Source organism: Dendropsophus ebraccatus, chromosome 13 (genome assembly GCF_027789765.1).
Source record: "Dendropsophus ebraccatus isolate aDenEbr1 chromosome 13, aDenEbr1.pat, whole genome shotgun sequence".
NCBI lineage: Eukaryota > Metazoa > Chordata > Amphibia > Anura > Hylidae > Dendropsophus > Dendropsophus ebraccatus.
This window is the reverse complement of record NC_091466.1, coordinates 4,035,169-4,051,867: the sequence shown is the minus strand read 5'-3', so window position 1 is coordinate 4,051,867 and position 16,699 is coordinate 4,035,169. Positions and strand designations below refer to the sequence as shown.

The following is a 16,699-nucleotide window of genomic DNA, read 5'->3' as shown; positions in this document are numbered from 1 at the left end:
ATCATCCTGACCCCCAACCATCATCCTGACCCCCAACCATTATCCTGACCCTTAATATCATCCTGAACCCCATCATCACCCTGACCCCCAACCATCACCCTGACCCCAACCATCATCCTGACCCCAACCATCATCCTGACCCTTAATATCATCCTGACCCCATCATCACCCTGACCCCCAACCATCACCCTGACCCCAAACCATCACCCTGACCCCAAACCATCACCCTGACCCCAAACCATCACCCTGACCCCAAACCATCACCCTGACCCCAACCATCACCCTGACCCCAACCATCATCCTGACCCCCAACCATCATCCTGACCCTTAATATCATCCTGACCCCCATCATCACCCTGACCCCCAACCATCACCCTGACCCCCAACCATCACCCTGACCCCCAACCATCATCCTGACCCCCAACTATCATCCTGACCCCCAACTATCATCCTGACCCCCATCCATCACCCTGACCCCTAATATCATCCTGACCCCTAACCATCATCCTGACCCCCATCATCACCCTGACCCCTAACATCATCCTGACCCCTAACATCATCCTGAAACCCATCCATCATCCTGACCCCTAACATCATCCTGACCCCTAATATCATCCTGACCCCCATCCATCACCCTGACCCCTAATATCATCCTGAACCCCATCCATCATCCTGACCCCTAACCATCATCCTGACCCCCATCATCACCCTGACCCCCATCATCACCCTGACCCCTAACATCATCCTGAAACCCATCCATCATCCTGACCCCTAACATCATCCTGACCCCCATCCATCACCCTGACCCCTAATATTATCCTGACCCCATCATCACCCTGACCCCTAATATCATCCTAACCCCGTCATCACCCTGACCCTTATTATCATCCTGACCCCCATCCATCACCCTGACCCCTAATATCATTCTGACCCCATCATCACCCTGACCCCCAACCATCATCCTGACCCCCAACTATCATCCTGACCCCCATCCATCACCCTGACCCCCATCCATCACCCTGACCCCCATCCATCACCCTGACCCCCATCCATCACCCTGACCCCATCCATCACCCTGACCCCCAACTATCACCCTGACCCCCATCCATCACCCTGACCCCCATCATCACCCTGACCCCCATCATCACCCTGACCCCCATCATCACCCTGACCCCTAACCATCATCCTGACCCCCATCATCACCCTGAGCCCCATCATCACCCTGACCCCAACCATCACCCTGACCCCCAACCATCACCCTGACCCATAATATCATCCTGACCCCCATCCATCACCCTGACCCCTAATATCATCCTGACCCCATCCATCACCCTGACCCCTAATATCATCCTGACCCCATCATCACCCTGACCCCCAACCATCATCCTGACCCCATCATCACCCTGACCCCCAACATCATCCTGACCCCCATCCATCACCCTGACCCCCATCATCACCCTGACCCCCATCATCACCCTGACCCCTAATATCATCCTGACCCTTAATATCCTCCTGATCTCTAACCATCATCCTGACCCCCAACCATCACCCTGACCCCCAACCATCATCCTGACCCCCATCATCACCCTGACCCCCATCATCACCCTGACCCCCATCATCACCCTGACCCCCATCATCACCCTGACCCCTAATATCATCCTGCCCCTATCATCACCCTGAACCTTAATATCATCCTAACCCCCAACATCATCCTAACCCCCAACATCATCCTGACCCCAACATCATCCATCACCCTGACCCCCATCATCCTGACCCCATCATCCTGACCCCCAACCATCACCCTGACCCCCAACCATCACCCTGACCCCCAAGAATCATCCTGACCACATCCATCACCCTGACCCCTAATATGACCCTGACCCCATCATCATCACCCTGACCCCATCCATCACCCTGACCACATCCATCACCCTGAGCCCCAATATCATCCTGACCCCATCCATCACCCTGACCACATCCATCACCCTGAGCCCCAATATCATCCTGACCCCAACCATCTCCCTGAACCCCATCCATCACCCTGACCCCCATCCATCACCCTGACCCCCATCCATCACCCTGACCCCCATCCATCACCCTGACCCCCATCCATCACCCTGACCCCCATCCATCACCCTGACCCCTAATATCATCCTGCCCCTATCATCACCCTGAACCTTAATATCATCCTGACCCCCAACATCATCCTGAACCCCATCCATCACCCTGACCCCCATCCATCACCCTGACCCCCATCCATCACCCTGACCCCCATCATCACCCTGACCCCCATCATCACCCTGACCCCCATCATCACCCTGACCCCCAACATCATCCTGACCCCCAACATCATCCTGACCCCCAACATCATCCTGAACCCCAACATCATCCTGACCCCCATCCATCACCCTGACCCCCATCATCACCCTGACCCCCATCATCACCCTGACCCCCATCATCACCCTGACCTCCAAAAATCATCCTGACCCCCAACATCATCCTGACCCCCAACATCATCCTGAACCCCAACCATCACCCTGACCCCCATCATCACCCTGACCCCCAACAATCATCCTGACCCCCAACATCACCCTGACCCCAACATCATCCTGACCACCATCCATCACCCTGAACCCCAACCATCATCCTGACCCCCATCATCACCCTGAACCCCAACCATCATCCTGACCCCCAACATCACCCTGACCCCCAACATCTTCCTGACCACCATCCATCACCCTGAACCCCAACCATCATCCTGACCCCCATCATCACCCTGAACCCCAACCATCATCCTGACCCCCAACATCACCCTGACCCCCAACATCATCCTGACCCCCAACATCATCCTGACCCCCAACCATCATCCTGACCCCCATCATCCTACTCTGTTTATCTCCAGCACTGCCCCCTTCATAACTTTCATCCCTATTACCTCTCTATTTAGTTGCCCTCTTATATCACTGCCCTATATACTATATACCTGCTCCCCACTGCCCTATATACTATATACCTGCTCCCCACTGCCCTATATACCTGCTCCCCACTGCCCCCTATACTATATAACTGCTCCCCACTGCCCTATATACCCTGCTCCCCACTGCCCTATATACTATATACCTGCTCCCCACTGCCCTATATACTATATACCTGCTCCCCACTGCCCCCTATACTACATACCCTGCTCCCCACTGCCCTATATACTATATACCCTGCTCCCCACTGCCCTATATACTATATACCCTGCTCCCCACTGCCCTATATACTATATACCCTGCTCCCCACTGCCCTATATACTATATAACTGCTCCCCACTGCCCTATATACTATATACCCTGCTCCCCACTGCCCCCTATACTATATAACTGCTCCCCACTGCCCTATATACTATATACCCTGCTCCCCACTGCCCCTATACTATATACCCTGCTCCCCACTGCCCTATATACTATATACCTGCTCCCCACTGCCCCTATACTATATACCCTGCTCCCCACTGCCCCATATACTATATACCTGCTCCCCACTGCCCTATATACTATATACCCTGCTCCCCACTGCCCTATATACTATATACCTGCTCCCCACTACCCTATATACTATATACCCTGCTGCCCACTGCCCTATATACTATATACCTGCTCCCCACTACCCTATATACTATATACCCTGCTCCCCACTGCCCCATATACTATATACCCTGCTCTCAACTGCCCCTATACTATATACCCTGCTCCCCACTGCCCCTATACTATATACCCTGCTCCCAACTGCCCCATATACTATATACCCTGCTCCCCACTGCCCCTATACTATATACCCTGCTCCCCACTGCCCCTATACTATATACCCTGCTCCCAACTGCCCCATATACTATATACCTGCTCCCCACTGCCCCCTATACTATATACCTGCTCCCCACTGCCCCCTATACTATATACCTGCTCCCCACTGCCCCCTATACTATATACCCTGCTCCCCACTGCCCCTATACTATATACCCTGCTCCCCACTGCCCCCTATACTATATACCTGCTCCCCACTGCCCCATATACCCCGCCCCCCCGGGCCCAGGCCCCGCCCCCGCGCACCCACCTTTGTGCACCCCGGTGAATTTGTCTTTGATCACCGTCAGCTCATAGATCTTCCCGAACTGCTCGAAGATGGGCTTCAGGTCCTTCTCCTCCAGGTTCCGGGGGATCTGCCCAATGAAAAGTTTGATGGCATCGGGCTCCTTCATTGGGGCGAGGTGGGCAGCGGGAGGGGGCGCAGAAGGCACGGGCGCCAGGTGCGGCTACGGTCCGGGGATGTGCTCGGTGCCCACCAGCTGACACTCCTCCGGTTCTCTCTCCGGCCGCCGCTTCTTCCACCGTTACTGAATCTTCAGCTCTGACTCGGAATCTTTTCTTCGCACAGTTGTGCCCCCTCCCCGGTGCCGCCCCCTCCCCGGTGCCCGGCCCCGCCCCAGCCTGACGGGGATGATGTCAGAGTGAGGGGCCGGGGAGAAAGAGCTGAGCCCGCCCACAGGCGAACAACCGAGGCTGCTGCTCTACACTGTGCCCGGTGCCCGCCCCCCTGCCCTGTATGAGAGAGGGGGCGCTATACACCTGCCGGGGCTGCGCTGTATACCTGCCTGAGCTGGGTGTGTGGGGGTGGGGCGCTGTACATCGGCCGGGGGGGGGGGGGGGGGGGGAAGGCGGAGAACACCTGCCGGGCGGAGGGAGGGGCCTCTTCTCCAGCTGCCGGGGATGACACTTTGCAGACGCTCCCTGCCTTGGCCATTGTTCTGCCGCTCTCCTTGGTGCTGAAGCTCTCAGCCGAGAAAAGGGGGAGGGGGGGGGGCAAGGTGTGATGTGAGGGGCGGAGGGCAGGGGTATCACAGAGAGTCCCGGGGGGAGGGGGGGGGCAAGGTGTGATGTGAGGGGCGGAGGGCAGGGGCATCACAGAGAGTCCCGGGGGGAGGGGGGGGGGCAAGGTGTGATGTGAGGGGCGGAGGGCAGGGGCATCACAGAGAGTCCCGGGGGGAGGGGGGGGCAAGGTGTGATGTGAGGGGCGGAGGGCAGGGGCATCACAGAGAGTCCCGGGGGAGGGGGGGGGCAGGGGCATCACAGAGAGTCCCGGGGGAGGGGGGGGGAGGTGTGAGGTGAGGGGCGGAGGGCAGGGGCATCACAGAGAGTCCCGGGGGGAGGGGGGGGGCAGGGGCATCACAGAGAGTCCCGGGGGGAGGGGGGGGGGCAAGGTGTGATGTGAGGGGCGGAGGGCAGGGGCATCACAGAGAGTCCCGGGGGGAGGGGGGGCAAGGTGTGATGTGAGGGGCGGAGGGCGGGGGCATCACAGAGAGTCCCGGGGGGGGGGGGGCAAGGTGTGATGTGAGGGGCGGAGGGCAGGGGCATCACAGAGAGTCCCGGGGGGGGGGGAGGGCAAGGTGTGATGTGAGGGGCGGAGGGCAGGGGCATCACAGAGAGTCCCGGGGGAGGGGGGAGGGGGGGGGGGGCAGGGGCATCACAGAGAGTCCCGGGGGGAGGGGGGGGGCAGGGGCATCACAGAGAGTCCCGGGGGGAGGGGGGGGGCAGGGGCATCACAGAGAGTCCCGGGGGGGGGGGGGGGCAAGGTGTGATGTGAGGGGCGGAGGGCAGGGGCATCACAGAGAGTCCCGGGGGGGGGGGGGGGGGCAAGGTGTGATGTGAGGGGCGGGGGGCAGGGGCATCACAGAGAGTCCCGGGGGGGGGGGAGGGCAAGGTGTGATGTGAGGGGCGGAGGGCAGGGGCATCACAGAGAGTCCCGGGGGAGGGGGGAGGGGGGGGGCAGGGGCATCACAGAGAGTCCCGGGGGGAGGGGGGGGGGCAAGGTGTGATGTGGGGGGCGGAGGGCAGGGGCATCACAGAGAGTCCCGGGGGGAGGGGGGGGGGCAAGGTGTGATGTGAGGGGCGGGGGGCAGGGGCATCACAGAGAGTCCCGGGGGGAGGGGGGGGGCAGGGGCATCACAGAGAGTCCCGGGGGGGGGGGGGGGGAGGGCAAGGTGTGATGTGAGGGGCGGAGGGCAGGGGCATCACAGAGAGTCCCGGGGGGGGGGGGGGGGAGGCAAGGTGTGATGTGAGGGGCGGAGGGCAGGGGCAACAAAGAGAGTCCCGGGGGGAGAGGGGGACAAGGTGTGATGTGAGGGGCGGAGGGCAGGGGCATCACAGAGAGTCCCGGGGGGAGGGGGGGCAAGGTGTGATGTGAGGGGCGGAGGGCAGGGGCAACACAGAGAGTCCCGGGGGGAGGGGGGGGGGTAAGGTGTGATGTGAGGGGCGGAGGGCAGGGGCAACAAAGAGAGTCCCGGGGGGAGGGGGGGGGGCAAGGTGTGATGTGAGGGGCGGAGGGCAGGGGCAACAAAGAGAGTCCCGGGGGGAGAGGGGGACAAGGTGTGATGTGAGGGGCGGAGGGCAGGGGAATCACAGAGAGTCCCGGGGGGAGGGGGGGCAAGGTGTGATGTGAGGGGCGGAGGGCAGGGGCAACACAGAGAGTCCCGGGGGAGGGGGGGGGGGTAAGGTGTGATGTGAGGGGCGGAGGGCAGGGGCATCACAGAGAGTCCCGGGGGGAGGGGGGGGGGGCAAGGTGTGGTGTGAGGGGCGGAGGGCAGGGGCATCACAGAGAGTCCCGGGGGGAGGGGGGGGGCAAGGTGTGATGTGAGGGGCGGGGGGCAGGGGCATCACAGAGAGTCCCGGGGGGAGGGGGGGGGCAAGGTGTGATGTGAGGGGCGGGGGGCAGGGGCATCACAGAGAGTCCCGGGGGGAGGGGGGGGGCAAGGTGTGATGTGAGGGGCGGAGGGCAGGGGCAACAAAGAGAGTCCCGGGGGGAGAGGGGGGCAAGGTGTGATGTGAGGGGCGGGGGGCAGGGGCATCACAGAGAGTCCTGGGGGGAGGGGGGGGCAAGGTGTGATGTGAGGGGCGGAGGGCAGGGGCATCACAGAGAGTCCCGGGGGGAGGGGGGGCAAGGTGTGATGTGAGGGGCGGAGGGCAGGGGCATCACAGAGAGTCCCGGGGGAAGGGGGGGGGGAAGGGGAAGGTGTGATGTGAGGGGCGGAGGGCAGGGGCATCACAGAGAGTCCCGGGGGAGGGGGGGGCAAGGTGTGATGTGAGGGGCGGAGGGCAGGGGCATCACAGAGAGTCCCGGGGGGAGGGGGGGACAAGGTGTGATGTGAGGGGCGGAGGGCAGGGGCATCACAGAGAGCCCCGAAGGGCGGGGGGAGGGGGGGGGCAAGGTGTGATGTGAGGGACGGAGGGCAGGGGCATCACAGAGAGTCCCGGGGGGAGGGGGGGGGGCAAGGTGTGATGTGAGGGGCGGAGGGCAGGGGCATCACAGAGTCCCGGGGGGAGGGGGGGGGCAAGGTGTGATGTGAGGGGCGGAGGGCAGGGGCAACACAGAGAGTCCCGGGGGGAGGGGGGGGCAAGGTGTGATGTGAGGGGTGGAGGGCAGGGGCATCATAGAGAGTCCTGGTGGGAGGGGGGCAGGTGTGATGTGAGGGGCGGAGGGCATGGGCATCACAGAGAGGGCAGTGTATGATATAAGAAGGGCAGTGTATGAAAGGAGGAGAGCAGTGTATGATATAAGGAGGGCAGTGTATGATAAAAGAAGGGCAGTGTATGAAAGGAGGAGAGCAGTGTATGATACGAGGAGGGCAGTGTATGATAGGAGGAAGGCAGTGTATGATACCAGGAGGGCAGTGTATGATAAAATAAAGGCAGTGTATGATACCAGGAGGGCAGTGTATGAAAGGAGGAGAGCAGTGTATGATATAAGGAGGGCAGTGTATGATATAAGAAGGGCAGTGTATGAAAGGAGGAGAGCAGTGTATGATATAAGGAGGGCAGTGTATGAAAGGAGGAGAGCAGTGTATGATATAAGGAGGGCAGTGTATGAAAGGAGGAGAGCAGTGTATGATACCAGGAGGGCAGTGTATGATAGGAGGAAGGCAGTGTATGATACCAGGAGGGCAGTGTATGATAAAAGAAGGGCAGTGTATGAAAGGAGGAGAGCAGTGTATGATACGAGGAGGGCAGTGTATGATAGGAGGAAGGCAGTGTATGATACCAGGAGGGCAGTGTATGATAAAATAAAGGCAGTGTATGATACGAGGAGGGCAGTGTATGATACGAGGAGGGCAGTGTATGATACAAGGAGGGCAGTGTATGATACCAGGAGGGCAGTGTATGATACAAGGAGGGCAGTGTATGATACCAGGAGGGCAGTGTATGATAAAAGAAGGGCAGTGTATGAAAGGAGGAGAGCAGTGTATGATACGAGGAGGGCAGTGTATGATACAAGGAGTGCATTGTATGATACCAGGAGGGCAGTGTATGATACAAGGAGTGCAGTGTATGATACCAGGAGGGCAGTGTGTGATACCAGGAGGGCAGTGTATGATACCAGGAGGGCAGTGTATGATAGGAGGAGGGCAGTGTATGATACGAGGAGGGCAGTGTATGATAGGAGGAGGGCAGTGTATGATAGGAGGAGGGCAGTGTATGATACCAGGAGGGCAGTGTATGATACCAGGAGGGCAGTGTATGATAGGAGGAGGGCAGTGTATGATACCAGGAGGGCAGTGTATGATAGGAGGAGGGCAGTGTATGATATCAGGAAGGCAGTGTATGATACCAGGAGGGCAGTGTATGATACCAGGAGGGCAGTGTATGATACGAGGAGGGCAGTGTATGATAGGAGGAGGGCAGTGTATGATAGGAGGAGGGCAGTGTATGATACCAGGAGGGCAGTGTATGATACCAGGAGGGCAGTGTATGATAGGAGGAGGGCAGTGTATGATACCAGGAGGGCAGTGTATGATAGGAGGAGGGCAGTGTATGATACCAGGAGGGCAGTGTATGATAGGAGGAGGGCAGTGTATGATATCAGGAAGGCAGTGTATGATACCAGGAGGGCAGTGTATGATACCAGGAGGGCAGTGTATGATACGAGGAGTGCAGTGTATGATAGGAGGAGGGCAGTGTATGATAGGAGGAGGGCAGTGTATGATACCAGGAGGGCAGTGTATGATACCAGGAGGGCAGTGTATGATAGGAGGAGGGCAGTGTATGATACCAGGAGGGCAGTGTATGATAGGAGGAGGGCAGTGTATGATACCAGGAGGGCAGTGTATGATACCAGGAGGGCAGTGTATGATAGGAGGAGGGCAGTGTATGATACCAGGAGGGCAGTGTATGATAGGAGGAGGGCAGTGTATGATAGGAGGAGGGCAGTGTATGATACCAGGAGGGCAGTGTATGATACCAGGAGGGCAGTGTATGATAGGAGGAGGGCAGTGTATGATACCAGGAGGGCAGTGTATGATACCAGGAGGGCAGTGTATGATAGGAGGAGGGCAGTGTATGATACCAGGAGGGCAGTGTATGATAGGAGGAGGGCAGTGTATGATACCAGGAGGGCAGTGTATGATACCAGGAGGGCAGTGTATGATAGGAGGAGGGCAGTGTATGATACCAGGAGGGCAGTGTATGATATCAGGAGGGCAGTGTATGATAGGAGGAGGGCAGTGTATGATACCAGGAGGGCAGTGTATGATACCAGGAGGGCAGTGTATGATAGGAGGAGGGCAGTGTATGATACCAGGAGGGCAGTGTATGATATCAGGAAACACTGTGCACTGGGCTCTGTCCTTGGTGCTGATCCTCCTCCAGGACTAGGAGAGCAGGCAGGAGACAGTCCTGTAGTGTGCAGGATCCATCCTCCTTTTCATGTTACCAGAGCTGAGAGCTGATCTGTGACTGGCTGCTGTGGGCAGTTTACACCAGTGTATATTTATTTTACACCCTGTGTTATATGTGTATATGATGTGTTCATTGTGACTTGTGTTTTATATATATATATATATATATATATATATATATATATATATATATATATATATAAATGTATATGTGATGTGTATATATGTATTAGTGATATGTATCATACATGACTTGTGCTGTATGTGTGCTGTGCCTACGGAACATCTTATGTATTATACGTATAGATTTATATGTTATGTGTGTATATGCTGTATATTGTGTGTCGCATACATGATTTGTAGGTTATGTCATACATGCTGTATATGTGTGTATAGAAGAAAAACTGTATGTGAACTCCTAACAAAAAACGTCCGCGGTTTGTAAAAGACGAAATAAAGATCTTGTTCATTATTTTGACGCCCACGGGAAAAACGTCCATTATTCAATACACTGTGTGCGTTGGACGTCTGTCTTTCCATTGACTTCAATGCATTGCCATTGCAGTAAGTTAAATCTCGGTAAAAATGGACGTTTTTTAAAATATTAAAATCAGCCGCCTTTTCAATATTTTGGACGTTGTGTGAACATAGCCTATATGTGTAGTATGTCTCATACATTATCATAGGTGACATATTTATGTGTAGTATGTATTATACATGGCATATGTGTTATATGTGTAGTATATATTATACATGGCATATGTGTTATATGTGTAGTATGTATTATACTTGGCATATGTGTTATATGTGTAGTATATATTATACATGGCATATGTGTTATATGTGTAGTATATATTATACATGGCATATGTGTTATATGTGTAGTATATATTATACATGGCATATGTGTTATATGTGTAGTATGTATTATACATGGCATATGTGTTATATGTGTAGTATATATTATACATGGCATATGTGTTATATGTGTAGTATGTATTATACATGGCATATGTGTTATATGTGTAGTATGTATTATATTATACATGGCATATGTGTTATATGTGTAGTATGTATTATATTATACATGGCATATGTGTTATATGTGTAGTATGTATTATATTATACATGGCATATGTGTTATATGTGTAGTATGTATTATATTATACATGGCATATGTGTTATATGTGTAGTATGTATTATATTATACATGGCATATGTGTTATATGTGTAGTATGTATTATATTATACATGGCATATGTGTTATATGTGTAGTATATATTATACATGGCATATGTGTTATATGTGTAGTATATATTATACTTGGCATATGTGTTATATGTGTAGTATATATATTATACTTGGCATATGTGTTATATGTGTAGTATGTATTATATTATACTTGGCATATGTGTTATATGTGTAGTATCTATTATACATGGCATATGTGTTATATGTGTAGTATGTATTATATTATACATGGCAAATGTGTTATATGTGTAGTATGTATTATATTATACATGGCATATGTGTAGTGTGTATAATACATGGCATATGTTTTGTATGTGTAGTATGTATTATACATGGCATATGTGTTATATGTGTAGTATGTATTATATTATACTTGGCATATGTGTTATATGTGTAGTATATATTATACATGGCATATGTGTTATATGTGTAGTATGTATTATACATGGCATATGTGTTATATGTGTAGTATGTCTCATACATTATCATAGGTGACATATTTATGTGTAGTATGTATTATACATGGCATATGTGTTATATGTGTAGTATATATTATACATGGCATATGTGTTATATGTGTAGTATATATTATACATGGCATATGTGTTATATGTGTAGTATGTATTATACATGGAATATGTGTTATATGTGTAGTATATATTATACATGGCATATGTGTTATATGTGTAGTATGTATTATATTATACTTGGCATATGTGTTATATGTGTAGTATGTATTATATTATACTTGGCATATGTGTTATATGTGTAGTATATATTATACATGGCATATGTGTTATATGTGTAGTATGTATTATACATGGCATATGTGTTATATGTGTAGTATATATTATACTTGGCATATGTGTTATATGTGTAGTATGTATTATACATGGCATATGTGTTATATGTGTAGTATATATTATACATGGCATATGTGTTATATGTGTAGTATGTATTATATTATACTTGGCATATGTGTTATATGTGTAGTATGTATTATACATGGCATATGTGTTATATGTGTAGTATATATATTATACATGGCATATGTGTTATATGTGTAGTATGTATTATACATGGAATATGTGTTATATGTGTAGTATATATTATATTATACATGGCATATGTGTTATATGTGTAGTATATATATTATACATGGCATATGTGTTATATGTGTAGTATGTATTATACATGGCATATGTGTTATATGTGTAGTATATATATTATACTTGGCATATGTGTTATATGTGTAGTATGTATTATATTATACTTGGCTTATGTGTTATATGTGTAGTATGTATTATATTATACATGGCATATGTGTAGTGTGTATTATACATGGCATATGTGTTATATGTGTAGTATATATTATACATGGCATATGTTTTATATGTGTAGTATGTATTATACATGGCATATGAGTTATATGTGTAGTATGTATTATACATGGCATATGAGTTATATGTGTAGTATCTATTATACATGGCATTTGTGTTATATGCATAGTATGTATTATACATGGCATATGTGTTATATGTGTAGTATGTATTATACTTGGCTTATGTGTTATGTGTGTAGTATGTAATATACATGGCATATACATGACAGGTATCATGTGATGTGTATGATATGTGCAGCATGTATCATACCAGACCTATGTTATATGTGTATTATCTATCAAATATGAGTTTGATATGTTTTACATATATTTCATACAGTATATGAAACATATATGAAATATACACGACTTGCATGATTATATGTGTAGTATGTATCATATGTGCGCTGATAATTGTATGTGTCATACATTACTTGTGTCTTATATATGTGTCATATGACTTGTATGCTACACCTGTAGTATGTGTCATATATGACTTGTACATTACACCTGTAGTATGTGTCATATATGACTTGTACATTACACCTGTATTATGTGTCATATATGACTTGTACATTACACCTGTAGTATGTGTCATATATGACTTGTACATTACACCTGTAGTATGTGTCATATATGACTTGTACATTACACCTGTAGTATGTGTCATATATGACTTGTACATTACACCTGTAGTATGTGTCATATATGACTTGTACATTACACCTGTAGTATGTGTCATATGACTTGTATGCTACACCTGTAGTATGTGTCATATATGACTTGTACATTACACCTGTATGTGTCATATATGACTTGTACATTACACCTGTAGTATGTGTCATATATGACTTGTACATTACACCTGTAGTATGTGTCATATATGACTTGTACATTACACCTGTATGTGTCATATATGACTTGTACATTACACCTGTAGTACAAGTCATATATGACACATACTACAGGTGTAATGTACAAGTCATATATGACACATACAGGTGTAATGTACAAGTCATATATGACACATACTACAGGTGTAATGTACAAGTCATATATGACACATACAGGTGTAATGTACAAGTCATATATGACACATACTACAGGTGTAATGTACAAGTCATATATGACACATACAGGTGTAATGTACAAGTCATATATGACACATACAGGTGTAATGTACAAGTCATATATGACACATACAGGTGTAATGTACAAGTCATATATGACACATACAGGTGTAATGTACAAGTCATATATGACACATACTACAGGTGTAATGTACAAGTCATATATGACACATACAGGTGTAATGTACAAGTCATATATGACACATACAGGTGTAATGTACAAGTCATATATGACACATACAGGTGTAATGTACAAGTCATATATGACACATACAGGTGTAATGTACAAGTCATATATGACACATAATACAGGTGTAATGTACAAGTCATATATGACACATACTACAGGTGTAATGTACAAGTCATATATGACACATACTACAGGTGTAATGTAAAAGTCATATATGACACATACTACAGGTGTAATGTACAAGTCATATATGACACATACTACAGGTGTAATGTACAAGTCATATATGACACATACAGGTGTAATGTACAAGTCATATATGACACATACTACAGGTGTAATGTACAAGTCATATATGACACATACAGGTGTAATGTACAAGTCATATATGACACATACTACAGGTGTAATGTACAAGTCATATATGACACATACTACAGGTGTAATGTACAAGTCATATATGACACATACAGGTGTAATGTACAAGTCATATATGGCACATACAGGTGTAATGTACAAGTCATATATGACACATACTACAGGTGTAATGTACAAGTCATATATGACACATACTACAGGTGTAATGTACAAGTCATATATGACACATACAGGTGTAATGTACAAGTCATATATGACACATACTACAGGTGTAATGTACAAGTCATATATGACACATACAGGTGTAATGTACAAGTCATATATGACACATACAGGTGTAATGTACAAGTCATATATGACACATACTACAGGTGTAATGTACAAGTCATATATGACACATACTACAGGTGTAATGTACAAGTCATATATGACACATACTACAGGTGTAATGTAAAAGTCATATATGACACATACTACAGGTGTAATGTACAAGTCATATATGACACATACTACAGGTGTAATGTACAAGTCATATATGACACATACAGGTGTAATGTACAAGTCATATATGACACATACTACAGGTGTAATGTACAAGTCATATATGACACATACAGGTGTAATGTACAAGTCATATATGACACATACTACAGGTGTAATGTACAAGTCATATATGACACATACTACAGGTGTAATGTACAAGTCATATATGACACATACAGGTGTAATGTACAAGTCATATATGGCACATACAGGTGTAATGTACAAGTCATATATGACACATACTACAGGTGTAATGTACAAGTCATATATGACACATACTACAGGTGTAATGTACAAGTCATATATGACACATACAGGTGTAATGTACAAGTCATATATGACACATACTACAGGTGTAATGTACAAGTCATATATGACACATACAGGTGTAATGTACAAGTCATATATGACACATACAGGTGTAATGTACAAGTCATATATGACACATACTACAGGTGTAATGTACAAGTCATATATGACACATACAGGTGTAATGTACAAGTCATATATGACACATACTACAGGTGTAATGTACAAGTCATATATGACACATACAGGTGTAATGTACAAGTCATCCAGTCAAACACCTCTGGATGCATCTGGGAAAGCAGGGAAACAGTTTACAGGAATTGCTATTACCGGGGTTTGCGATCCTCTGCAGTATGCCGATGTCTCTCATGGTTAATCTATTTAAATAATAAAACACATTTTCGTTGTAATAAATAATTTCGTTGTTCAATAATTAAATTTAAACGAATCCATCATTGTGCAATTAAATATACTGTTAAAATAAATAGATATAAATAAATGTATATTTATATATATATATATATTTATTTTTTGACAGTATATTTAATTGCACAATGATGGATTCGTTAGAATTAAATTATTGACCAACGAAACTGATTTTATTACAACAAAAATGTGTTTTATTAATTAAATATTAATTAGTACAGGAAGCTCCATAAGCCGTTAATTCATATTGCCGGTAATAGAGCTTTCTGTACTAATCATCACTTTACTTTAATGATAACATCAAATGTTTCTTCTAATTCTGTTATCACAATAGCATTATTAGAAGAAACATTTAGAATTATATGTGCGCTCAGCTGATTGGCTGATCGGCTCAGCGCACATATAGTTAGCGGGTCCGCAGTACAGTGACTTCATTGTGCTGCGGACCAGCGAAGAGGACACATCGGGGTGAGTATACAGCTCTCCCCACCCCCTCCCCAGCACTGCACCCCTCCCAGCAAGGAAGGGGGGGGTCAGTTAACCCCTTCCTTGCTGGGATGGGTGCAGTCTGACATCAGTCTGGCCCCCAAGGGGTTAAGGGGGATGCAATACATCCTCCCTTAACCCCTTGGGGGCCAGACTGTAAGCAGCGATCAGTAAAGATGCTGCATACTGTAAGGAGCACAACACCGCTCACAATGATGGGTGTTGTGCTCCTGTTTGTGTGTTTTTTGTGTGTTTCTCCCTTTTTGTTTTTCAGATATCGGTATCCTGTGGATTACGTCGGATTCCGTGGACTACGTCGATGACCAGCAGTTGTTTGGTGTTTTTTTTTTATAAAATGGTCAATGAGGGGTGTGGGGGTGTTTTTATTTGAATAAAATTTTTTTTTTACTTGTGTCTTGTCTTTATTTCTTTACTTTATAGACTTAGTAGTGGAAGCCGTCTAATAGACGGAATCCATTACTAAGTCGGGGCCTAGTGTTAGCCGGTATAAAATGGCTAACACTAACCCCCTCTTATTACCCCAGTACCCAATGCCACCAGGGGTACTGGGAAGAGCCGGGTGCCAGTGGTCCCGGAGCGTCAAAATTGGCGCTCCTGGACCGGGCGGCAGCAGGCTGGTAAGATTTAGGCTGGGGAGGGCCTAAACCAATGGCTCTTCCCACCCTGGCGTTACCAGGCTGCTGTCGCTTGGTTTTTAACCCGGCTGGTTATAAAAATAGGGGGGACCCTATGCGTTTTTATTAATTTATTTATTTAAAAAAAAACGCATAGGGTCCCCCCTATTTTCATAACCAGATGTATTGCATCCCCCTTAACCCCTTGGGGGCCAGACTGATGTCAGACTGCACCCATCCCAGCAAGGAAGGGGTTAAGTGACC

General features: G+C 48.1%; 1 protein-coding gene across 4 annotated transcripts in view; it reads right to left on the bottom strand.

Moving 5' to 3' along the window:
• The window catches only part of CELF3 (CUGBP Elav-like family member 3), a 130,817-nt gene that overhangs the window by 73,756 nt on the left and 40,362 nt on the right, over positions 1 to 16,699 (bottom strand). For 2 of the 4 annotated variants that reach the window (XM_069950706.1, XM_069950707.1), the window contains exon 1: positions 4,096 to 4,373. The exons of the other annotated variants lie outside the window; for them this stretch is intronic. In XM_069950706.1, coding sequence (XP_069806807.1) covers positions 4,096 to 4,240 — 145 coding nt within the window. In that variant the 5' untranslated portion in view covers positions 4,241 to 4,373. Of the gene's footprint in view, positions 1 to 4,095; positions 4,374 to 16,699 lie in introns of those variants that run through there. 4 annotated transcript variants of the gene reach the window in all.